Source organism: Salminus brasiliensis, chromosome 5 (assembly GCF_030463535.1).
Source record: "Salminus brasiliensis chromosome 5, fSalBra1.hap2, whole genome shotgun sequence".
Lineage (NCBI taxonomy): Eukaryota > Metazoa > Chordata > Actinopteri > Characiformes > Bryconidae > Salminus > Salminus brasiliensis.
Window position 1 is genome coordinate 42,604,325 of NC_132882.1, and position 26,412 is coordinate 42,630,736.

The window sequence follows — 26,412 nt, forward strand, 5'->3', positions numbered from 1 at the left end:
GCTTCTGATTAATGTTTGGTCAGAGTTTGCGTCACCTGGCCTTTCCTAACGATCACCGTGATCAAGGTCTGAGACTTGGTGCAAGTTATCTTAGAGCTCAGATCACTTGTGGTGCCCGAAAATTCGCATGAAGCTCCGTTCATCTTGCTTAACACGGTAGTGTTTTTCTGTTGAACTGTTTTGTAGATCAGTTCATCTGCTGTTCACTGTATCGAACGTTTGACCAGGGGTGTCTGGAATCTTACGATAAATGTAGGATTCACTTGCTGAAAATCAAATCCTCACAGTAATGCTCCTCCAAAATCTAGTAGAAAGCATTTTTGTTGTACTCCAACAAAAGCAAAAATACCATTGACTCAGAGGAGACAATGAATGAGCCGGTGTCCCAATACTTTTGCCCAGATAGTGTAGGTCAGCCTGCGTTCTTAAAAGCACTCGTTTGTCTTCTCCCAACAAATGAAGATCTGGATAGGTTCTAAGGGAGTGCTTGGGTGGCTTTAAGGAGTCCAGTGTCTGTTAGCAGCATTAGTCTAGCTGTTGAAAATTGTTGGAAACTTAAAATCAATGAGATCAACCATGTCCTGCCTGCATCTGGGGTCAATGACCAATCATGTTCATTAGATTTTTAGATTCAACAAACTCTGCCTTTAAGAACCTCTGACACTTTACCAACCCGAGTGCTGTTACTGAAATTGGGTACATGGGTGTATTTTAGCTGCCATGATCTGCAGAAGACCGGAAACGTTCTCAGAGTTAAAGACAGTTTTAATGAAATCGGTCACGTAAACACCACCAATAAATATACAGTAGTTCTACAAAACCATCCCCAAAACATGACCTTCGCCCTGTGCCCACGCATCACAGCTAAAAGTGCACTTACATATAGGTACAGTCATCCAGTAGAGGGCACCGAAACCAAACTCTGAGGTTCGTCTTTCTGAGAAAGTTACTAGATGCTACATCATTTACATAAAACAACTACAACGAGTCAATCAAGCTCCCAATCAGTTACCCAGTGTTAGATTTCACAGTTCTCTCCCACAGGTTCAACAGCACCTGTTCAACAGCTCCCTAATGCTTACAGACTTTGACAGAGGAATGATGGTGAAAAAATGTTTTTCCCTAATATGTAACACTGACCAACAATCCAGCAGTACCTTCACGCTATAAAGGAAGCTCACTTTTAGATCTTCTCTTAAAGAAAAGTTTCTATGGAAGCCCGTTCCTGCCAGGAGATCTCCTTCCTTCTAGTTTCTGTCAACAAGGTTTAAGAATCGTGACTTGGTATTTTGAGAGGACAAAAAAAAACCCAAAAACATTAAATCATTATTTTCAGAGACTTTGTGGAACCAAAGCCGTACTTGCATTCATTTCTGTGGTAGTATTTCAATTGACTTCATACTACCTAGTAATATTTTTTTCATTTTTAGAATGTTTGACTTAGTATCTCCAAATAATAATATTATAATAATCTCTCTAAATGTTAACATATCCCCAAATAATGACTTAGAATCCATAATTAATTACTTATTTACTCAAAAATGTTAAAATTACTTATTTTCTCAAAACAGCGACTGGCCAATTCTGACTATTACTTATTTTCTCAAAATGTTAATGTCTTAAAATTGTGACTTTACATCTATGAATAATTACATGCGTTCTTGAAATGTTAACGTAATATTATAAAATAATGGCTCTTTATATACCAATGAATACTGTTTTTTTATTAAAATAAGGACTGGAGTCTAAATACTTCTATAATAATGTGAAATAATGACTTAATGATTTAAGATACTAAGTCAAACCATTACAAAGCAAAGTTAGAATAGTTTTTTTGCAGAATTTCAGGACAAAATTTTAAGATTTTAACATACTACTACTGGAAACACATGGGGGGGGGGGGGGTGAAACACTTTCTCTAGTCTGATTGGCAGGAAGGAGCTTCCACAGCTTTTAGATATTTACATGTGCGTAATCTGAGAGGCTCCTCTTCTGAAGCTTATACAGGCATTTATAGACATTTTGGGACCGTCCAGTCCAGACTGAGCAAGTCACTGAAGTTGCGGTAGCCTCGGAAAGTTTAGTCTTTCAGTTGGAATTCTTTATTATTGTAGTTACAGCTCGTCGTTCACACGGCAGTAAAAGACTGAGCAGGACGGTCTCCCTAAAAATGGGGGAGATCGTCTCGAACTCTAACTCCAACTCCCTCTCTCTGGGTTTGGCCTCCACTTGGTCTGTTCAGACGGCTCCAGACTTCTAAAGCGTGCTCTCTAGGGTGTTGTAGTTGTCCTTGAAGTTTTTGAGCTCCAGGAAGTGCTTTGGTCTCTTGCTGCGCTGGCCCGAGGAGGGCAGGTACGTGACCTGGATGGTGGAGGCCGAGGACGGTCCGGGGGAGCTGGTCAGATCTTTAGCTGCTGACTGGTGCTGCTGGTTCAGGCTGCTGGAACTGGAGTGGATCTTCACACTGGGATCAGATACAAAATATATATATATATCAAGACAGAAGATATGAGAGAGGATATCAGTAGAGCAGTGGTCTCCACTCTTTCTCCTGGAGAGTGACCTTCCTGAAGGTTTGAACTCCCAACAACTCCAAATCTTACACCCCGTTCAGCCAATCAAAGACATCTGAAGGCAGTAGTTACTTAAATCAGGTGGGGTGGATTAGGGTTGGATTCAAAGTCTGTGGGAGGGTAGCTCCAGAAACAGGGTTGGAGACCACTGCAGTAGAGGCTGCAGCAGATACTGAACTGCACCCCCTGCTGGCCATAGATGAAACTCCTTAATCAGTTTTTATTTGGTTGTTTTTCTTTATTTAAGCTGCGAACAAGGTGGTAAATATTGTTGTGTGTTTATCTCTACCATGGATGCTTGGTATTTTAAACCTAGTTTGAATTAAGACTGGATTTTCGATGGCTAACCAGTTTAACAGGAGACTATTTTTGCGATTTCAGATCGTTAATAGATCTTAGACCAGTCAGAGCTGAACTTCTGACCAATCACCCTCCGATGGAGGTGGACTTTCATAATTTTTAACAGTTATAGACTGTGTTTAATGTAAATCTGGGTGTAGATGATGGTTAGAAAAGTCAGGAACCCTGTCTTAGTGGAACGAGTGCACTTACAGAGCAGCCAGTTCAGTCAGGTCCTCTTTGTATTTAAGAAATTCTGCTTCCCCAAAGACCTGCAGGTGAGAGAACATCAGCCATCAGCTTCTATGCCTTCATCTTTCATCACATTTACTCGTCACAAAGCCTTTTTAGACCTGTAAGCATCTATTTGTAATTATAATATTAAATTATTTATTTGCCTGTAGAGGATTTCAACCCCCACCTTCAGGTTTGGGACGAACTCAACCCATTAGATCAGCTCCATTTCCCATACAGGAGCACCGTGTAGTTCTATGACTCCAGACTGTATCTCCATCTGTTCTTCTGCTATACTTTGTTAACCTCCTTCCACCCTGTTTGTTCAGGACCCCACAGGACTGACCACCGCAGAGCAGGTAGGTAGTATTTGGGTGGTGGGTCACTCATCACTGCAGTGACACCGACTCACATGGTGGTGGCGAGTGTGTCAGAAGTGTGTGTTGTGCTGTTGGTACGAGTAGATCAGATACAGCAGTGCTGCTGGAGTGTTTAAACACTGTGCCGGTCCACTCACTGTCCACTCTATTCGACACTCCTACCTAGTTCAGGGTCCACCTTGTAGATGAAGGTAAAGTCAGAAACAGAAGCTCTCTGTATCTGCTGCAGTGCTGGGAATGCCCCACCATTCAAATACGATCTGCTCTGTGGTGGTCAGTCCTGTGGGGTCCTGACCACCCTGACGGAAGGGTGAAAGGAGGCTAAGTATGCAGAGCAAAGTATGCAGAGAAACAGATGGACACAGTCAGGAATTCTAGAACTACACAGTGCCTCTTTATGGGAAACGGAGCTGATATGATGGGCTGAAAGCAGAAAACACACACACAGACCCCAGTCCCATGGCGGGCGTTGTCGTAGCCCTCCAGCAGGCGGTCGACAAGGCTGCTGTGGCTGCTCTTAAACAGCGAGTGTGAATTCCGCAGGTCCATTAGCCAGTTCCTGTAGCGGCGGCCGGTCAGAGCGCTGGCGCTGCGGCCGAGCTCATGGGACACGGTGTCTGAGTAAGAGAGACGCAGAAACAGAGCTGGGTCGCAAATGATGCTAAGAGCCTTACTGTACACGGCTCCAACGCAGAAGCTCTTCATCATGTGAAGAAAGCAAAGCAGATTCAGCACTAATCAGAGGGAGGGCTCACCAGTGTCTCTAATGGCATCCAGAGCTTGCATCCTGTACAGGTAGTTATAACAGCCTGCAAACAAACACAGTGAGAGGGGTTTGAGAGATATGCAGGATCTCACCTACGTCAGAGTTTGCTACAGTCTGGTGCTCAGCTGCTTCGGACTATGAAGGGCATTAATGCAGGTCATCAAATGGGAAAGCTGAGCACAAACGGCTTTCCGAGAAGCTGGAACTAGACTGAACTCATCCGTCCATGACTGTCCTCAAAGTTCACATGAAATATTCTCCCATAGAATGAGGACCCCTCTTGAGCCCAATGCAATGACTGCCCTTTTTGGTGGCCTTTGGGGGCCTCATAGCATTTACTGCTACTTCTGCCCTGGGTAAATGCTTGATGATGTGGAGGTGGACATCTTCTGCCCCACCTTGTCTCTGGGAGTGGAGAAAATCTCCTTGGCCACTTGGGACCAACATGGGACCCTTTCTTTATTCATGTGAGGGGCTTTACAGTCCTTCACTGTCACCAGAGTCACTAATGTTCAATAATAATAATAATAATAATAATAATAAACCTGAGGATATACCCATTCTCTCACCGCTCTGCCCGCGATGCTTCAGCCTGTCGTCGTTCTCCGAGAGCAGCCGCGGTTCGTAGCGGATGTCGTTCACTTTAGACAGGCGACAATCGATCTCTTCTCGAAGACCCTGTAAAAGGTTTACACTGCGACTCAGTGGAGCACCTTGAACTGCTAGTGACAATGTAACTAAACGTAAAGTGAGGTGGAAAGTACTGGGACACCAGGTCTAACTGTCTCTGTCTCTATGGAGCTTCACCATCTATCATTGCATAGATCACAGTTCTTCCGCTGCTCCACAGCTCAATGCTGGGGGGCTTTATACCCCTCTACTAGCCCACGCCTGGCATTAGGCAGCAGCATGGTGCCAATAGGTTCATCTTTAGGTTTATCTGCTCCAGAGAGTCCTATTCTATTGGCAGTACTTCTTTACAGGGACTAGACACGTGACCAGGGTGTGTGCACTTGCACATCGGTGTCAAGTATTTGGACATATAGTGTACACATCCTCCAATCATATCTCTGTATTCAGCACAAGTAAATAATTATCCTGAATTGTATGAAAATCAGCCAATCGAATTTTACCTTTGGGGCGTTATGACCCAGCGGGACGTGTGGTCCTCGACGGGATTTCATGGCGAAGCGCATGATCTGCCTCTTTACGAAGATGAACAGCAACACAAATACCTAAAAAGGTGAAAGAGCGGCAGTGATTGGCTTTTCTTTTGATTCGCAAAAGATATGAAGTTATGATTTTCTCTTAGTATTTACTCATTAATACACTTCCCTCTTTTACAGTTTCAAAATAACTCAAAAAAAGCAAAAGGACCCAAGCTAAAGTTTGGGCACCCTGCATGGTCATGTAAACGAGTCCTGCAGTTCCTGTCTGAGGGATTTTCACCCATTCTACCCTGCATAAAACCTCTAGTTCTGTGAGGTTCTTGGGTCGTCTTGCGGCAACTGCTCTTCTGAGGTCTATCAACAGATTTCGGACGACCGTGAGCGCCATGTCAAAACCTTCAGCTTGCATCTCTGGAGGGGTTTCATTTTCATCCTTTTTTTTTTTTTTTTTTGCTGGTATTTATTTGAGTGTTCCCAGTGCCACTGGCTGCAACGCAAACCAACCTCCAGGTTTAACAGTTGGAGAGGTGATCTTTACATGAAATTCTACGCTCTTTCCTCAATGCGGAATTTAATCTCCCCAATTACCCAGCCCGTACGTACCCCCCCCAGTGAGGGTAAAGAACCAACACACGCCCCTTCCGGCACACATGCAGCCCCCCGACGCCTCTTTCTGCCAACGTCAACGTCAACCAACCAACACACCTGGAGGGAGGAAGCCATGCATCGGTCAGCAGGCGCCAGCAACGTGGGAATAGAGCGCCATCTACCCACCCTCGAGGGACCAAGACCAACCGTGCCCTCTCAAAGGCTAGCGGTATGACCCCGGGATTCGAACCAGCGACCCTCTGGTCATAACAACAGCACCTTATTCCTGTGCACCCTCCAGAGTCTTCCTGAAGGTCTTATGGAGCCAAATTAGTCAGCATTTTTTAAGAGAGTACTAGGCAGCTGCTTAGAGGAACCCAGGGCTGCTGATTGTTGGGGCAAGGCTTGACGTTTGCATCACGTGATCTTTCTAAACGACTAACGACGATTGGGAGACATATATTATTTTTTATTATAATTTTTTTTTTTTTTTTTTTTTACAAAATTAACAACCAAAACTAGGGAAATAATAATGGAAGAATTTACGAATCGCTGTCTGGCGAAATCTCCTCAGTGTAACTTAACTAGCTAGCTTGTTAGCTAGTGCTAACGTCTTTCTGTACGTTTTACTAGGAATATGTTATGACTGGGGGGTTTAAAAGACTGAAATATCGATGTATTCGGATTAATGATGTGTGAAAATGCGGTAGGAAGTGTTAATAGACCATATTTGTGGTATATGGTGAATATGAAAACACGAAGCTACGCTTTCGTTGGAATTGTCCGTTCCACCTTAAATGGTGCAGCAGTTGCATTCTGGCGCCTCAGGCGCCAGAATGCAACTGCTGCACCATTTAAGGTGGAACGGACAATTCCAACGACAAGTCGATTAAAGCAGCTGGCGTGATATATAAACTAACATATAGAGAAATTAGACTATAAAATACCAGCCTGTTATATTTTTTATATATTTTGAACATAATTATATTTATATATTATAGCTATTTATCTTACCAGACTCCCATAGGCCATAACCAGCACCACGTTCACGCCAGAGAGGGGCGAGTCTGTTCCCATTTTCGCCACCGGTCATCTAAAACTCCTCTATCCTGGCCGACAGCGGTCAAGCTTTCTAAATATATCCCTACATATATATACAGAAGCTTCACTTTCACAAACGGACCCTCCTGGACGCCCTGGTTGTTGACAAACGCCCCAGTCACATGACCATCTGCTCCTGCTACTGCTTCTGCTTCCTGTAGTAGATATGGCAGTACTGCCAACCCCTGGTTGGAAATGGTCTGAGCTGGTCTTTGATGGTCAGGCTTGGTCACACTGGTTGTCTAGGTTTGGTGTGAAATGGCTCGGACGTACAGATTTGGGCCAGTAACCACCATGTGGTAAAGCTACCACCACCATGTGTCTACTGGAGTTTGTTTGTAATGTGGATGGATGGCTGTGGATTTGCTTGACCATGCCTTACATGTACCTGGATGGATGGATGGATGAATGGATGGATTACAAACGATGGGCCAAACCCTTCTCAAAATAGCTCATGTCTCAAATGTACATCCATTATATATAACCATATATAACTTGGTGTAGCTTTGCCGCCATCTGTCCACCCTGAAAGGGAGCTAGGCCAATTGTGCCCTCTTGAGGGCTAGCAGCATGACCCCGGGATTCGAACCAGCCGTCCTCTGGTAATAGCAACAACGCCTTATTTTGGCAATGCATCAGGCTCATTTGTCCGATTACTTTCACTTTTCCATGAAGGTCATTATTGCTGCAGATGCTGCTGCACAGTAGAACAGTGCACCACCCCTCCTCAGTCTTCCTGAAGGTCTTAAGTCCTAATTACAATTACAAACTAAGAAAATCAGCTATCATTTTTTTAAAACGTTGGATTGCAGATAGGCCAAACCCTTCTCAAAATAGCTCATGTCTCAAATTTACATCCATTACATATATAAACATATATAACTTTCTGTGACGTAGCTCCTAGACTATGGCATTAAAGTCGACAGACGTCTGTTTACCAACACTGGATGCCACAGACGTATTAGTGCCAAGGATGGTGCCATCAGCCTGCTAGCGTCTGAGATCTTCTTAGCGCCACCGTTGAGCTGAAAAAGAGCAGGCATGTGTCCTGGCTGGTGGATTAGGAACATCTAACCCAGGGATATTGTTTAAAGGAAGTCTAGTTAGGCCTTGTTGAGAGCCTCTCGTCCACTGCCACCATTGTTGAACCCAACAAAGCTGCCTTTGGTTCTAGACAAAGGCCCAACTAGACTTGCTTTAAGGTGTGTCAATTTGACCTTTCTCCCTCAACATTTGGCCATATTTCATATTATTTTATATTATTTTATATTATTTTAGCGAGTGCTGTTTTGTTTAATGTATTGCTGGAGTTTCAATGCAATCATGAACTGCTGATGGTGTCTTACGGCTGGACACTTTCATTTTCTATAAAAACCTCAAGTTAGCTTCCGCTGCTCCAGATGGCACAATAGAAGTGTGTGTGTGTGTGTGTGTGTGTGTGTGTGTGTGTGTGATGCAATAACAAAGAACCAACCGAACTAACTTCATGAGCCTTCTTCATGCTACATTTCTAACAATGGCATATGTTTGTAGGTGTGTATATATATTTATTTATATTATATATATATATATAAGTGTACTGTACGTATGTGATGTCCATACACTGTCTACATGTATCCAGCGTATGTAGTAGTAACCCTAACGTGTCCCTCTCTCTCTCTCTTTCTCGATGCAGCTGCTTGCTGTCTAAAGCTTGTGGTTAAGCTACCCTGCTACTCTGCAGGAAGCTAGCTCAGCTTCTTCTCACTTCTGCAGCAGACATCCACCCAGGTAATTCAGCTTAACAAATGTTGCAGCATATTTGATCAGAATCACTGCATGCACTGCTGTTAACCATCATTAGTAGACTAGTTATATCAGTAATCATCAGTAAACGATTACTGTACCTCTCCAACAAATGTGGGATCAAGATTACTTAGAGCGTGTGGTGACCGACAGCCACTGCACCGGCTCAGTGGTTTGCAAAGCCATTGCATTTAGCTAACGATGCATTTGATAGCTTCCAGAGGAGAAGGTTCTTTAGGACTTTAGTGATGTCATAAGAGTAACATACTGTATTTCCAAACCTGATTTTTAAGCATTTTGTACTTTCAGTTTGCACTATGCTAATGAGTTTCAGTTGGCTTTTGGCTTAGCCGCATTAGCCTGGCAGGTCAAGTAAAGTACAAAGAATTCTCAACCCGTTTTTTTTGCTTTTGCGACCACACTTGAACAGTGGAAGGTAAGCTTTGTTCAAAATATTTCTTAAAGGATCATTTCTTTACTGCTGAATGTAGCATTTTATTTTTTTTAGAGGTGTTAGCATAGAGTAGTGTTAGCTAAGTTCCCACGCTGTGACATTTTGACTGTTTGACTGAATGTGTGAGTTAACTGTCCAGTTTTGTCCAAGCTTCATTAAATTAGTACTGAAGTTAGTCCTGGACATGGACGGCATACAGGTTGGGTTGTACACCAAGTGGCCAGCTGGAGGAGCTGTTGCAAAAAAAAAAGAAAAAAGATGAAAGGCTAAGAGGGTGGACAGAGTGACCTAAAACCACACTTCCACTAGAAGTAAAAGTAGCTCCTAAAACCCAACCTTCATGCCCAACAACGACTAACGAAGTTCTGAACTTTGAAAACTACAGTGAAACATCTTCCAGCATCTGTCAGAGTAGGAACAGAGGTGCCTTAGACTCAGTTCCCCCTAATTTTCAGATTTAGGCTTAAAATCGAAGACCAACGGCTTGCGGCAAAGCAGACCTGCTGCAGAAGCAAAAATATCATCCTATATAAAACAAGCAAAGCCGCCAAAATCAAACATTCATTGCTTGGACACGCTACATGTCCAAATGTTTGTGGACACCCCTTCTTTTGAATGCATTAAGCTACTTTATATTGCACTCGTTGCTGACACAGATGCCCACACTGTAGTCACCTGTAGTCCTCACCCTTCTAGTGCTGGGGGGAGTTCACAAGACTTCAGAAGTTCACAAGGAGTTCACAACTTGGTAACTGACCTTCTAAAATAGGTAGAAAATTGTGCATTTATAAATAAATTATTCAAAAAAACAAAAAAATGGCCAAGGAGGTGGTTTGCCGACCTGAGGAAGTTCGTCTCAGTCTAACACGAGGGAGAGCAATTCATTTAGACTCTTTAAGAAGATTTAAAGCAGTTCAACCAGCATCTGAAGGTAGAGGAGCATGTGGACGGAGGCGGTAGAGTAATACTACAGGATTGTCCCCCAAACTGGGTTATGCAGCGTTACGCAGTCCTGGCCAGAGGTCTCGTTCAGCTCCAACCTTCCACAGTGCAGTAGCAGCGTTCCGGCCCGGCGTGGAAATGACGGAGATGCCGTTCTCCCCCTGTTACAGTCCAGTGGAGCATCTGGAGCTGATATTTTAGTCATTCATAAAAATGTCACATAATGTTGCTTCAAATGTGTCCAGACATGAGTCACATCAGAGCGAGCCCTGTTTCACTGCTGTAAGCATACTGAGCATTTGACCGTTGACCCTTGTGAAACTGCACAGAAAGGCTCCAGATACTTGTCCCCAGCAGAGAACCAGTTTGCCTACAGTACTGATGGAGTGACAGCACAGGTAAAGAATGCAGCTGTGAGCTGGAGGATTAACTGGTGCGTTTATGCATGAAATTGAGACATTTGGTCACACATGATCACCTGTTCAAGCTCCACCACTCACAAAAGCATTCTCTGACATAGTAACAGTTACAATAAGACTCCCCTTATTAAAGGCCTGGTAAACGAATGGTTACATTTATTTATTTTCATAGTTATTAATCGGATGAAATGCCTTACAAATGTGTTTTTTTAATTAGTAATCAGTTCTAAAACATAAATAAAAAGGGAAACTACAGAAGAGGTGGTCTCAGCTCGGTCCCAAATGAACTCTGGAGCAGTTTGCTTGTGGTGAGAACAGGATCTGACCTCGATCCAACCTAACTTTCAGGTGAACTTTGCAAGTTTGAGCTGAACGACACCCATTTAGCCATTTAACCTGGTGTACTGGCCAGGTATTCCGGCTACTACAGCTATGAACAGATGCTATCTCGGCCACTGCTCCTTGTTAAACTGCACAGAAATATGCGCTAGTCCAGAACACAGGGCCTGTATTTGTTCTTGTGTTTAGCATATCTTGCTAAACCAAAGGTCTGACCAAAGCGGAGGCAACGTTTGTTGTGACACATTAGGGGCACATGGATTTTTTGCTGTATAAAAGCAAACCAAACCAAGGGAAATACGCCCCCTGTTTCAAACTCGTTAACTGATTAAGACCAGAGCGGTTTGGAGAAGAAAATAAAGTTAATAAACAATCGGAAGCACATCATCTGTCAAACATGGTGGAGGCACAGTTATTACATGGGCATTTTACTGCAACTGGTGTTTTTTTAATATACACAGACAAAAGTATTGAGACTCAAGGGTCTCCTCCTTGTGCCGCCAAAACAGATCTGACCATTTAAGGCATGGACTTCATAAGACCTCTGAAGGTATCTGGCACCAGGACGTTAGCAGCAGATCCTTTAAGCCCTGTACGTTGTGAGGTGGGGCCTCCATGGAGGGCATCAGTGAGCCCTAGATGCCTGTGACCCTGGCCCTGGTTCACGGGTTGGCATTTTAACTGCAACTGGTATTTTTTTTAATATACACAGACAAAAGCAAGGTCAGGTTGTTGTATGATATATGATAGCTGTTGTATGAGATACCTCCTCAGTTCATCTAAAAAATATAGCATGGGATGGAATTAGGAAGCATGGTGCCCATAGGTTCATGTCCTATTCTGTTGGCAGTACTTCTCCACAGGGACTACATGAGCAGTGTGTGCATTTGCACATCTGTGTAAAGTAGCTGAATGCATTGATGTGAACATGTGTCCACTAACATCTGGAGTCATAGTGTATGACTGCTGATAGAAGAAGCAGGATAAATTCTGAAGTGTGTAGAGAAACGTTCTGCTCAGATTCAGCCAAATGCTTCCAAACCAATAGGACGGCACTTCACTTCAGTCTAAAATTTTTCATAATTTTCACCAAATGTCGCTGTCCAAATACTTACAGACCTGACTGTACACATCAGTTCTGCCAAATACAATGGCAGTTAAGTCCTTGGAAATTATATTGCTTGTCAGGGTAGCCTCAGACAGCCAAGCTTTGCCACTTGATCTTGCATTAAGGCCCTTTTGGTGTTGCTAATATTAATAGCTTATGGAAAATGGACACAGCCCACCTGAGGTGAAGAAACATCAAACTAAACAGGACACAGGGATCCAGGTTGGGGTTAAATAGTAGGAAACCATTGGTAGATATCTGCTGAAGCTTAGATGTTTACTCACTAACTGATAGAACAGGAACCAGCAACATCTGAGCTTTACTAGGTGTAGATTCTTTAGTTGTGCTTATTCTGACCTGGTACCAGGATCTCATTCAACCGAGTGAGGAAATGCAACCCACACATTTCCTCTTCAAAATATGCAAATGTAGGCCATCTCAGGCAAGGGCATGGTTGCCTAATCTCCGTATGCTACAGCTATCTGTGGCCAGAAATCAGCGAGGGCATAGCTGCTCTCTTTGGGTGGGTGGGTAGGATGGATTACTCCTCCCCATCATTTAGCATGATGTCAGAATTGCCAGTTATTTTAAATGGTATTTATTTTGTATGTGTGAAAAGTCACATTCCTGGGATAAACCGGTTTAGTCCTGGCGCGGACAGCAGGGAATGGCCAGACCAGTTGGACCTGACAGAAGGGCTACACTCAACACAATTTTGGCGGAAAGCAGAAGAGCATCTCAGAATGAGGAACATGTGCAGCCTTGAGGAGGATAGGCCACAGCTAACGTCAGAAGACCACGCCTGGTTTCACAACATCTGTCAGCCAAGAACAGAAAGCGGAGGCTGCAGTGGTTCAGCACAGGCTGAGCAACACTGGAGGGACTTAGCCTGGTCTGATGAAGCTGGATTTCTGCTGAGGCTCATAGATGGTAGGGTCAGAACTTAGTGCCATCAGCATGAATCCATTGACTCAACCCAACCTGCCTTGTGTGAACAGTCCAAACTGGTGAAGATGGTGGTATAGTGATCGCTTGAGTGCCACTGTCTATTTGAGCTTTGTTGCTGACCATGTGCGTCCCTTCGTGACTATAATAGACCCTGATCTTCTAACTATAGCTATGTCCAGCATGCTGATTCACCATGTCACAAAGCAAGAGTCATCTCCCAACAGGTTTTATGACCGTGAGAATGAGTGCAGTGTTCGTTAGTGGTGGTTCCTCCCAGTCTCCAGATCTGAGAACACCTTTGGGATGAGGTACAATGACGGGATGCAATGACGTCAACGTGGAACGAATTTTTCTCGGCACTGAGAGTTGCTGCCACTATGAAGCTAGAAGGAAGACGTTTAGCCAAAATCTCGTGAGTCGCGAGGTTCCCACAGGCTTACGTTCCTAAAATAAGACAGCACAGTAATGTAGACATCAGTTATGCTGATTACAGTGTCAGTTAAGTCCTTGAGAATTCTTAGCCATGGGCAAACTTGGTAGTCTTACAAAGCTCCGGCACTTGATTCTCCAAAAAAAATACGCAAATCCAGGGTGTGTTAGCCACACTAACAGTCAGGAGGTCCTCCTTGTGCTGCCAAAACAGATCTGACCATTTAAGACATGGACTCCACAAGACCTCTGAAGATGTCCTGTTGTATCTGGCACCAAGACGTTAGCAGCAGATCCTTTAAGCCCTGTACGTTGTGAGGTGGGGCCTCCATGGATCACATCAGTGAGCCCTAGATGCCCATGACCCTGGCCCGGGTTCACGGGTTGTCCTTTCTTGAACCACTCTTGGGAAGCACTGACCATGGACCACACCAGGAAAACACCACAAGACCTGCCTAGTGTTTTGGAGATGCTCCGAGATGCCAGCACAATCTGGGCTTTGTAAAAGTGGCTCAGATTCCATACATCACCTTCGAGACCAGAACCAGATAATCAATGATGTAGGTCATCAGCATGGTGGCACATGCCTCTTCAATTAGCAGTAAGCTACAGCAGTACACTGAGTCCAGCGCAGTACACTGGAAATACTCGCTTCCAGGCTCTAAACAAAGACAGCTACACTGTCACATTACAAAGGAAGATGTTTGGGGGTGGAGCATGTACACCAAGCTTGAACCTTGAGCTCCTGTCACTTTCTCCAATCAAAATACTCAGAGGAAATGGCAGAAAACTATTAGCGTTCTCGCTAAAATGGCCAGGTAGCCACAAAGCCAAAAATTCACGGGATCTTCTCCATCTTCAGATATGCTTGCACGTTTCTTCTGAAGGAGGACTTCTGGGCTTTGCTGCCAAGAATACCACAGCTTGAGGCAAAGAAGGAGGTAGGAGAACTTTATATCTACATTATAGGATCACCAGCATCGCATCAACCTGCCCCCTATGTTCCCTGCTTCGTTATGCTAGTGGATCCCTTGTGCTTTCCTGGTTCCATATGTTAGTGGATCCTTTTTCCGTTCATATAAAATATAGTACGATACAAGAAAAACAGAGAGAGAGAGATAGAGTTAGAGAGAGAGAGAAAGAGAGAGAGAGAGAGAAGGAAGGGAAGTTAAAGGAAGGTGTAACAATGGGAGAGTGGGTGGGTGAGGGTGAAGATGAAGAACCAGTCAGACAAGTTCACATTACAGATGCATAATAGTAAAATCATGAAGGAATGAGGGAGAGAGAGAGAGAGGGAGGGAAACTGAGCGAGCAAGATAAAGAGAGAGCAGGTAGGTCGAGTGAGAGAGCAGGACAGCATGCAGAACGCCTGCCGAGCAAACCAGCAAGGTCTTCCAAGGTACGTGAGCTTTCTGTCCAGCTTAAGAGCTTAAGACCTCCAGTGCTTGGTCGCTTGGAGGAAGGTGTCTGTTACACGGTTTCGGAGCACGTATGTGTTTGTGTGTTGTCTGTAATCCAACACTCGCCCGTAAGGTTAGAAGGTCACAGGTGTGCCACAGCTGATCTCGACATTCAGCATCTACTTATCTGTCCTTGCCCTGTTCGTTCTCCGAAGTTCTCCGTGTTCCTCATGTCCTAATCAGCAGTTGGCTTTTATTCGGCGCTCACTTTGGTTTACAATCAATCAGGTTTCAGTCATGGTTGTCCCTGCCGGGGTGTTGGCTTCTCTGAATGGTTGCAGAGCAACACGCCCCTTTTTGTATGCCACCTTACCTGCACCTGCTGCCTTGCTGTGTCTTCTAGTGGCTTCAGCAATTCAAAACTTCTGACCTATATTGTGGATTGTTGTATTAGCTGGATGGGACGGGGGCACTCGTTTAGCAACCTGGAGTGATAGTGTTTAGGAAGAGCTACACGTGTTGAACCACAGAGGCACGCGACACATGGCCTACGCTGTGTTTGTGCGGTAAGTTCTTTATCTACACTGTAAAGAAATATGAAAAATGAAGCATGTTTGATACATGTTGGCGTTTTTGAGAGCTTTGCAACACTAGCGTGATGAGTTATAGTTTATTCTTTACTTTTAATAATATATATGAATAAATATGTAATAATAATGAATATACATGTGTATATACAATTAAATAAGTAGTTATTTACATAAATAAGAAAATAAAACCAGATACATGTTTTCCGCTTCTGCCACAGTTAAGAAAAAATATGTATTTTTTTTCATTACTTGAATAAAATGTTAAAAGCAGCTCAATTAAAAGCTTTATGATCATAAATTAAAAAAAAAGATTTATGCTATGATTTTCAAACTGAATACGAAATAAAAGTCCTATATGCTAATTATTATTATTATTATTATTATTATTATTATTATTTTATATAAATAATTGGTCAGAAGGTCAAATAAACAGATTTTAAAGATGAGAATTGTCTGTCAGTCATTTGATGGTTCAGTTTTTAAAGGGTTAAAATGATGTAAACTTATGTAAGAAATTTAGTCTGTGGCTCCGCCCCCTTGTTTACTGTTAATTCCCATCTGCTGGTTCTGACTGCGAAGCTTTTGACAAAGGAGCGCTGAGCCCTTGCTGGGAACCTACGATCTCTTCACACTTAATAAACAGGCAGTTAGACCGTAGGGCCACTTTAGAGCTGTGAAATTATACTACAGAAATTTGTCAAATTTTTCCATCAGTTTGAATTTGGTACTGTCAATTAACCCACCCGTTCGTAACCCACCTCCTTGGATTAGCAATGCTCTTGACACAAGAAAAGTAAGGACTTACCACGTGTCTCCTCTGATACATGTGAAGAAAGCCATTGCCTCTTATCGAACTGCTGCCGGTGTGGCGACACGCTCAGAGGACACACCAGCTAACAGACGCCTGTGCCGGCCAACATTGCTTTAAAAGGGCTCACCCCGAGAAAGCACAATTGGCCATCCAATTGATGGCAAAGCGGTGTTGGCTCGGGGTTCGAACTCTCGACCCCCAGGCCATAGTGGTAGCACATTAGATCCACTGAACTGCTGAGCCACTCAGAGCCCTCAATAAAAACACAGTTCTGAGTCAATTTACCTTCCCATTCTTTCTCGGATGCAGAAATGCACATGGCTTCACAACTGTCTAACTGCCTGATGGTCAAGAAACAGGAGGAGGTCATAAGTTCGAATCCCATCAACACCACATTTTACTCTCCACGGCCAGGAGTCTGATCATAGGAGGGCCTCCGGCCATGTGATGGGCGAGTCCTGATCTGCAGATGGGAATAAACGGTATAATATTGAGGGGGAGGAACCAACGACTAAACATCTTACACAACATTTAAGCAAAATTTCAGCTGCGGATGTTTTTGGGGCTCAACTTTAAACATATTGTTGACCAAACTGAGATGCAGAACTAAAAAAATGAGAGTTTTTTATACAGCGTATTGATTTATTGTCCTCACTCATGGATGGATGAGCTTCCGCAAGTCAGTCCTACTGTCTGATCTACTTATCTGATCTGGTTTAAGTGCCTCTCTGTGAGTTGATTTGAATGACTGCTGGACTGTAAAGTGCGTGGGTGCGAGTATCGGCCTCTGGCTATTTGTTGATGCATTTGTTGATTTCTAGCTGTACTCACTGTATTTGGTGTACAGGTACAGTATATCCATTACTCACACTTCTACTATGCCTGCTCAGTTTTGTACCTTTCAGCCTACAGTACGCGGTGTCAGTCCGGATTGTGGTTTGGTGCGTTTGACCTGTTATCTGCCAGTGGATCAGGTTTTGTTGAGCCACGGAGAGTGACAAAGTGCTCAAAGAATGTAGTCAGTGTAAACACGGCAGGACAAACACATCCTCTTAACGACAGGGTGCCGTAAATACGAGAATGAATAAATTAGTGTTTTGTGTCGCCCCGTGACGCGTCCGCAAAGCTTAAGGTTTGATACCAGACCTGGATGACTAACGCGCTTACTCGCTTCCCACTCCTTTCTCATTCTTTCTCTGGCTTTTCCATGTGAACGTAGTTGAGCCAATCTAGCTGGCACTTTCTTTCAACTCCCTGTGCCATAATTAAGTTAATTAACCTTCTCCATCAGTGACAGCCTTAATTTGGCCTGGATGCAATTATCGCAGCATTACAGGGCATTACTGCAGCACGTAAAAGAAAAGGGTGGAAAGAAAAAAAAAACCTCAAAAAAACACTGACTTTTTATTTTGTAGGATTTCGGAGGTCAGGGCCATCTGACAGAGCCTGTGGCAAAACGGGAGGCAGGGAGTCAAGAGACCAACCACTGGAATCCATAGACCACAGCACCGCAGTCAGAGGAAGAAAAAGACAGCAAAGGAACGTAGTCAGACTGGAGTTAACCAATCTTCCAAGTCCAAAAGAAAACACAGTATCCCAACAAATGAACTGCCAAGTGTGAGTGTAAGCAGATATAAACATTTTTGAGTGCTAAGGCCACAAGGGGAGTTGCCTTTTTTTTCTGCTGAGCGCTCTGGGTGTTTTGTTTATGGTTGAACTTTCTTTGCTGGACATCTCTTGCTTAGATCTGGACGCTAAGAGACCGACTGCTCAACAACCACACCTGCTCACTCAACAGATGATCTTTTTATTACCCCTTTTTTATGGATTTCTTCAAAAGTTTGCCACGTCGACGCTGGACGGATAGCCTAGAATTTACCGTGTGTTGTGAATTACACAGTTGACAACCTACTCACATTTGGAATGGATCTCCACGACCGTGCACGTTGCAAAAGAATGGGACGTGAGCATCTTAGGAATGGAAGTGGGAAAAGAATAGTTGGGGAATTGACTTGCCTGATGATTACACTGTAGTCCACGGACTGTGCCTCACTCTAAGAAAATGGACATGTCTGGAGCTGGGAACGCTGAAGAACAAGGCCAGGGTAAGTCATTGGCAGCCCCAGGACACTCCACAGCCGCTAGGTTCCAAATCCGCTCAGCCAAAGAGCGGCAGAGCATATTCTCCAAGGAACCCACCAAGGGATTGAAAACAGCACAATACAGTAGATTTGAGGGTGGGATGGTTGCAAATGTGAGAAGCAAGAACAGCAGTGACGGTGGGAAGGAGGAGCTCAGAGCTCGTCCTAATTCGCCACCAACTCCAGACTCTGATGTAACTGACAAAAGAGCACCAAGAGGGCTCAATCAGGTCAGTGCTGCAAGGCACGGCGAATTGCCGGTCGGCTCTGAGACAAGCGATGCGACTCAAGAGAAGCCAGACTGTGTTGGCAGCCTGACCACAAGAGCGAGGGGAAGAACAGAGTGGAGAGGACCGAATCTAACAAACAGAAGCAAAAGTTTAGACTGGAGAGGATTTGAAAGGGGAAAGGAGAATCAGACTGTGGCGATTAGGAATACTACTGACTTTAAAGTCCTCAGACGTTCAGAGAGTTTACAGGACAACGGGCCAGGCAACAGCCCAAAGCCGAATGAACCTACCAGCCCATCAAATAGCGTGTCACTAAGAATTCAAGCATACAATGCGATTGGTCAAGGAAAGCAGAACGGCAGTGCTAACATTTCCCCGGGGGTCTCTGGATCTTCGTCTGTTCGAATTAGCCGGGTAGCTCTTGCTCTGGAACGGGCAAGTGGTGGGCAGTCTCTTCCATCCAGACTGAAACGGATTGAAAGCCAGGACAGTACAGAGGACAAGAAAAGTCCCTGGTGGCTTTCTGGACAGGGCAGTCCCAAGTCTGCTCAGACTGACATCCAACTGTGTTCTCAGGTCAGTGAATCAAAAGTCAGCGAAGTAACTGGGAACCAAACTATAATGGACAGAATCGGAAAACTCTACCGCTTGAACGCATCGGAGGATAACACCGATGCAAACTCCAGAGACTCCATCCGTGCGAAACGCTACTCCGCTCCTGTTGGGGACTGGTTTTACAGCCCTGATGCTGTCGATTCCAAAACAAGCCACAGGAGCTCCATGAAGGATGGAATTGATTTTACTTCTACAACAGACACTCCGTCAGCTTTACCCAGCAAGAACATGAGAAGAGACGCCTCATCCACCATGCCCGTATCTCCCGGGTCTACGTGGTCTAAGGAAAGACCCCTTGGAAAAGATTTAACTAGTCTGATGACTGGAATTAGTGGATGGAATGTGAGAACCCAGCTTGGAGAGCCCGTAGAGAGACTGGGAACTCATTCTTTAGACAGAGCAAGGAGCAGAAATAGTCCTGCTGCGCTGTCTAGAGCTCTGAGAACTCAGGAGTCTTCATGTCCAGCTTCTGACTCGAGCATGGCTGGGAAAGCTTTCCAGCTGACTAGGCAAGACAGCATCATAAAAGAAGTGGAGAGCGACAGGCAGGTCGACCAAACAACTGCATGTTCAACCCATGTCAAAGCCATGGAGATAGGTCCAAAGAAACAGATCAACGACTCACCGGGAATTCATTCATTTGGTAAAAATGGGACTGGTCAACCCAAACCTCAGTTGTCCCGGAGTGTGACAGTAGATGGGGAAAGATACAAAGGGAATGACGATGTGTTTGAGCTTGGCTCATTAACACTTCCAAGAATGAAGAGACTGAGCTTGCAGGAGAAAGGCCAAGCACAGTCCGTGGATTCGGTGCGAAAGAAAATCCACAAGTTTGAGAGTCTCGCCCATCAAAACCAGAAGCCATCCCAGACACTTCGTACCAGAAGGACTTTTTCGGTGCCAGAAAAGCCTTACCTGCCTTTAGAAGTGAGTAAGAGCAATTCGGATAAATCTCTGAGCGAATGGAAGGGCGTATGGAACGCAAGAAACCTGAGTGACGACCCCTTTAGAAAGTGTGACGTCTCTGAAGAGATTATAAGTGCCCCTGATCAGAGTGGACCAGCCGATAAAGGAAGCCCAGCAATGAAAACCCAAAGTAGAGAAGGCTACAGAGAAGGTCCTGAAGTTGCTCTAAAACAACTGGACAAATTTGCATCATCTGACCAGAGTCCAGAGGTCCAGGACAACGTTAAGGATGATGTCAAAACGACTGAAATGACCAGGCATTTGGACGAGCCAGACACAGTTAGAGCTCATCTTGGTGTTGCAATCTCCAACAATACGTCTAAAGACTTCTCCAGGTCACAAACCAAATGTTCATCAGATGCCAAAGATGATGAAGCCAACCTCCAAATTCAAGAAAGTCCACCAGGTAATTCAACGACTGCAGGCGCTCAAGAACTTCAAGCACCAGAAAGCATCCCAGTGTTTCCGGATTCAGTTTCAACCTCCTCAATCAAGTCTTCCTCAACCGCCAACAGTACTCAGCCCAAATCGCCATCAGTTCCCCAGGGCGACTCTACGGTAACAACTGCTGTCCCTTCAACTCAACTGAATGATCTCAGTAATATCTGCGGGACAACCAGAGATGAAAAGGTAGCTGCAAAGGTTTCCAGGTGGATCACAAACAAAAGAGATGATGTTAATGTCACTGCTAATGACAGTGATGATAATAATGATGATGATGAGAATGAGGATGAGGATGACGAAGATGGCGATGAGGGAACAGAGAGAGGTGATGACTCTGACTCAGGAGAATCATCAGTAACCATCACAAGTGACATAAGCCAGTCAGATCACAGGAGTTTTTCCTTGAGGTATGACTGTAGTTTAAGGATAGCTTACATGCTAAGTATTGTTAGCATCTCCTTTTTTCTCCAAATAACTGGTTTGCCTTGTTTTTTACCTTCTGTTTCCTGCCTTTATTTTCTCAGCCTTGCAGACCTGTGTAACTTGGGTGGACTGGACTACCCTCCTTCAGATGGGAACGGTTCAATGGACGAGGAGAAGTGGATGTCCAAGAGGTCTGCCTCTCTAAGCTCAGACATCTCAGTCCTGTCTAGTGTGACGCTGCTGGCCACGGAGGAGCTGGACTGCCTGTTGGATGACGTCAAGGGCCTAGGAGACGACGCCTTAGAGGTACTGTGCGCCAGAAAGTGCTCCTCTAGAGCCAGATTTGGCGGGTTGTCTGACATCCTTTAACTATTCCGAATCATAAATGTAATCAGTGGCTTAGAAATTAAGATTTGAGATGATTGATTGTGGTGCTGGGATCTTTGAGTAATTCTACAATAAACTATATGGTGTTATATAAAATAGTCATTTGTACTATTGTTTTTTTGTTGGTTTTTTGGTACTAAAGATCATTGTTGAGCTTTTTTTACTCAAGATTTCAATAATTATTTTATAAGTGAACGAAAGGATGAATACTGTTCTCAAATTATTACATTTAAGTCTTTCAATCTTGAGATTTCATCAATTACTTTGATATGATCATTTCTAGATCTGGATTCTTAATGCTATACCTTTCTTAGTTATTTCAGAATCTTATACAACATCCATGGTTTACAAATCCCCCTATTCTGTTTATTAATGGTTTAAAATCTGTGACACAGAACCAGGGGCTGAATTTACAAAAGCTTTCTTAATTAAGGTAAACATGGAGAAGTTCGTAAGAATGTCGTTAAATACAGTTCACCAAAAAAATCCCCCAAAAAGTGTCGTTATTATTTTCTTAAGACACTTATCATTGCTTTCTTACCCAGGCTGTATTTTTATGCTGTTATAAAGAACAGGTCCAAACTTTTGAACGCTACCATGTATTCCTGTTTCCTTGCAGAACTTTGAGGATGTCCAGGTGGTTGTTCTGCATAAGGAGGTGGGGAGGGGACTCGGCTTCACCGTAGCAGGAGGAGTGGATCAGAATAAACCTGTCACTGTGAGTTATTACTGATTACCATTCTCATTCACAGATTCAGGCAGTTAAACACAGTAATCACACCCTGATCTGACCTCACTAACACTCTTGATGTCTAATGCAATCAAAACCTCACAGCAATGCTCTAATAAAATCTAGTGAAAATCTCTAAATATCTTCCCTGGACAGTAGAGACAGTTACTCCAGCAAAAGCAGGATATGCTCTTTTTAATACCCTTGATTTGGGAAGAAACCCTGAATAAGCAGGTGTCCCAATACTTTTGTCTATTTAGTCCATAACAATCCATTTCACAATTTGCACAATGGATATTTTTAGTGGCTGTTCTGGCAACTTCTTTAAGCTTCCTCTTCCTAATGCCCTCCTTTTGCTTTCTCAGGTCCACAGGGTGTTTCCCTGCGGTGCAGCAGGCCAAGAGGGCTCTATCCAAGAAGGTGACCAAGTGCTGTCAATCAATGGCACTGCTTTACACAACTCCGCCCACTGGGAGGCCCTGCGTACACTGAGGAAGGCAAGGGCGCGCGGAATGGCAGTGGTGGTGCTCAGGCCAGGAAACACCACTGAAACACAGCATAGCACTAAAGAAGGCCTCCACAGGCCGACAGGAAACCCTGGTGAGAGCACATTCCTTAGCCCTTTGTTGCTCGTTGGTATGAAGACTGCTAGCAGGCCTCGTTCATTGTAACCGTATGCCTTTTAACAGCCTGAACTGAACGGTGTGTTTATTGCGTGTGTGTATATATGTGTGTTTTTCTCAGCAGGCAGCAAAGTGCATGTGACATTGACTAAGGCGAGCTATGACCTGGGCTTTAGTCTTGAGGGAGGAGTAGGCTCCAGCCTGGGGGACAAACCCCTCACCGTACAGAGGATTTTTCAGGGTGGGCATGTAATTACACAACACTGCGACAAATGAAAATGGCCATTTTTTAAACAGCAAGTGCAGATTTACAACTAATCCCAGAGGCACCACAAGGGTTCACAAAAAAAACACCTGGTAAATCAATGCAGACACAATAATTGATTAAGTAATTGACAGTATGTGTTAGGAGTGTTAGACAAGCTTTTTGACTTAAGTTTAAAAATAAAAAATTTAAAAACGTCTGCAAGATAAATGGACAGCTAAGATTCAGCAGACTCTGGAGTGGTGACTCTGGAGCCACCTGCGTCAGAAGTTGTCAAAGAAGCATCTAAACAAGTCCAGTGCATTTAAAGAAGTCTTGTGGACTCATGAAGTCCAGTGAGCAAAGGTATGTTTGGAGATTAAAGGGTGCAGAATTTTGTGAAAAGAGCACCTTTCCAACTGTTAAGCACGGGGATTCATGTGTTGCAGCCAGTGGCACAGAGAATCTTTCACCGGCCTAAGGAGGGATGGATTCCATTCAATATCAATTCTGAAAGCAGACATCACACCGTCTGTAGATGAGCCTCTACAGCAGGATAATGAGTCTAAACACACATTAGACAGGCTTTAGCTTTTGCCATGACCCTCACAGTCACTTCAGGGTCAATCTTATGGAAACATGCAGATGATATTGTTGTGGGAATATGAGAAGACTTGTTTACATACATAAAATGCCCATGTTACATTTTATTGGGCCCTTTTACATTGGGCCCTGTTCTCCCAGTATACTTGGTGGACCCTTATTTTTGATTCTGGGGGAAAAAATGTGTTGCTAAACCACACAATCTATCAAAGAAAAAGAAAAATACCACATGGACAAAAGTATTGGGACATCTGCTCATTCATTCTCTACTGTCCAGGGAAGTTTAGAGTAGCATTGCTGAGAGAATTTGATTGCATTCAGCAACAAGAGCGTTAGTGAGGTCAGGATGTTGGATGATAGAAAGTACTAGATGAAGCACCACCATCCATCATTCCAGACAACACAGTTCTTCCACTGCTCCACAGCTCAAGGCTGGGGGGTTTTAAATATACCCGTCTGGCATTAGGTTCATGTTTATCTGCTCCAGAGGGTCCTGTCCTATTGGCAATACTTTCGCTACAGGGACCAGACAAGCTGTGTGTGTGTGCATTTGCACATCTGCGTCAGCAATGGGTACTATTTAAAGTGGCTGAATGCATTCACTGGAAGGGGTAAATCACCTAAACCACCTCCTGCTTTTTTTCTCAGGTGGTCCCGTTGGGAAGGTGTTTCCAGGAGATGAGCTGCTGGAGATTCAGGGTCAGACATTGAGTGGTCTAAGACGCCTGGAGGCCTGGAACCTGATTAAGAGACTGCCCCCTGGCCCTGTGGAGGTGTTACTGCACCGTCCTCACCAGCCGTACTAAGGGCTTGGTTGGGGCCAATTGGAGTATGTTACAGTGTTGATGGGCTTGACCAGCTGTGGTATTTTTGCAGTGTTATTTATTTTTTGTAATTGTGTAACAGTGTAAAGGGACCTGCGTCAGACTCTAGAGACTTTTTTTTAAAAAGCACCATGTAGGAAGGTGAGAGGGAATGAATGCAGGAATGCCATCATCACCTTCACCAAGGAGCTTCACCACCAAGGAAGTGGAGAGAGTTTCATTTAAACATATTCAATTTCAACACGTTGAGCATCAGCAGGTGCAGCAGGAAACTATGAGATGCCACCATGTGGCCAAATTATGAAATGCTTTTTTTTTTTTAAACTGGATTTGTTTTTATGTTTTCTATAATGTTGATATTACCCAGCAGCATGCCATCATGCGTATGTGCCTCATAGGGTCGGTTTCCTGGACATGGATTAAGCTGGTGTTATAGTCAAGACGAGACCTAGTGTCAGAACTAAGATCAGATTAAGTAAGTAAATATACATATACATACATATATATATATATATATATATATATATATATATATATATATCCTTTACAGAACCTTTAGTGGAAATCAATGTAAAAATATTTTATTCCAAGTCATTTTGGAGAATTTCTATTGGTCCATTGATCATGACATTTGGACACAATGTAAATAACAACGATACAGCAACGATATATATGAATTGTACAAATATATAAATAAGCTTATTAGTTAGCTATTTTAGTTGCACTCTGTAAAAGTTATACCTCTGTCCTTTTGAATCTTAATATGGGGCTATATTAATATATTAACATATTGTCACTGTCATATAAAAACTCCAAAAAAATAGTGGGTTAATTGTCAGTACCAGTTATTTTCTCCCAATTTGGCACCTGTTAGTAGCTAATTGTCCTTGTCAACCCTTTTTTAGCTGTTTTACAACACTAGTCCTGGACCATACAACATGCTAAAAGGAAAATGTAGTGTATGAATGGGCCTAATCACTGCCCAGGAGACCGACCCTTAGCCTCTTGATTTATGGAGCTACAGCACATTAGTATCAGGTAATGATGGAGCAGGTTTAAAAATGGCATTGTTTCCACCTATATACATATATCTATACATAAATATAACTAAATAATATATATAATATATAAGTATATAGAACAGAAGGTCTGTACAGTATAGTTTTCTAGAAATGAAAAGCACTGGAAGTTTAAAATAAGAGGGGATGCAAATATTGTCTCTGTGGAGATTGATTCTTTTATTAGCTTTATTTTCGCACATTCTTCTTAATGATGTTTTATCATAATAGAATGTACATGTATTTTATAAAAATACTGATCCGTCCTGTTTTATAGTGTAGTTTGCCTATATTTTACACTATGCTTGGATATCCGTATGTTTAACTTTCCAATTAAAAACAAAACTGGCAACAGTTCTGATCAATCTGGTTTTATTTATTTATGTATTTATTTCAATTACTTTATTTGAATAATTATACTGAGATGCCCTTAAGCTGGAAATTGGAGACCACCCTTTATTTATTAAATTTTTTTTTAGTCAAAACGGCCGCTAAGAACAAGTTCTTCATGGAAGACAGTCCACTTCCATTGAAGAAGAAAGTAAAAAGTGAAAGAACGAAGCCTGCCCGCCATCAGAAAACGTTTTTGTACTCCCAATTTTCCTCCACAATTTTAGATAGCCAATTACTCTTGCTTCAGATCTGAGAACATCCACAGGTGTTTGGTGTCCATCCAGCGAGAAGATGCCTCAAAGCCATGGGTATGTTTTTAATGGATCACTGAGTCTAAATTTGAGACGCTCAAACCA

General features: G+C 43.4%; 2 protein-coding genes across 6 annotated transcripts; one reads left to right on the plus strand and one right to left on the minus strand.

Moving 5' to 3' along the window:
- Positions 1–784: 784 nt before the first annotated feature.
- c5h1orf43 (chromosome 5 C1orf43 homolog) lies at positions 785–7,292 on the minus strand. Of its 3 annotated transcripts, none has more exons than XM_072680473.1 (7): positions 7,064–7,292; positions 5,426–5,527; positions 4,862–4,970; positions 4,282–4,335; positions 3,977–4,143; positions 3,126–3,184; positions 785–2,464 (listed from the first exon to the last, which is right to left on the minus strand). In XM_072680473.1, the coding sequence occupies exons 1-7, from the start codon at positions 7,124–7,126 to the stop codon at positions 2,257–2,259; spliced, it is 762 nt and encodes a 253-aa protein (XP_072536574.1). In that variant the 5' UTR covers positions 7,127–7,292; the 3' UTR covers positions 785–2,256. The 3 variants fall into 3 exon arrangements, with proteins under 3 accessions (XP_072536574.1, XP_072536572.1, XP_072536571.1); XM_072680471.1 differs by having other exon boundaries at positions 4,850–4,970; XM_072680470.1 differs by having other exon boundaries at positions 4,838–4,970.
- A 1,594-nt stretch (positions 7,293–8,886) lies between these two features.
- On the plus strand, positions 8,887–25,139 carry LOC140556493 (uncharacterized). 3 transcript variants are annotated; one of them, XM_072680475.1, is made up of 7 exons: positions 8,887–8,920; positions 17,791–21,178; positions 21,296–21,500; positions 22,201–22,299; positions 22,677–22,911; positions 23,056–23,175; positions 24,430–25,139. In XM_072680475.1, the coding sequence occupies exons 2-7, from the start codon at positions 18,438–18,440 to the stop codon at positions 24,585–24,587; spliced, it is 3,558 nt and encodes a 1,185-aa protein (XP_072536576.1). In that variant the 5' UTR covers positions 8,887–8,920; positions 17,791–18,437; the 3' UTR covers positions 24,588–25,139. The 3 variants fall into 3 exon arrangements, with proteins under 3 accessions (XP_072536576.1, XP_072536575.1, XP_072536577.1); XM_072680474.1 differs by lacking the exon at positions 8,887–8,920 and adding an exon at positions 14,452–14,515; XM_072680476.1 differs by lacking the exon at positions 8,887–8,920 and adding an exon at positions 14,452–14,515 and having other exon boundaries at positions 23,059–23,175.
- The last annotated feature ends 1,273 nt before the right edge of the window (positions 25,140–26,412 follow it).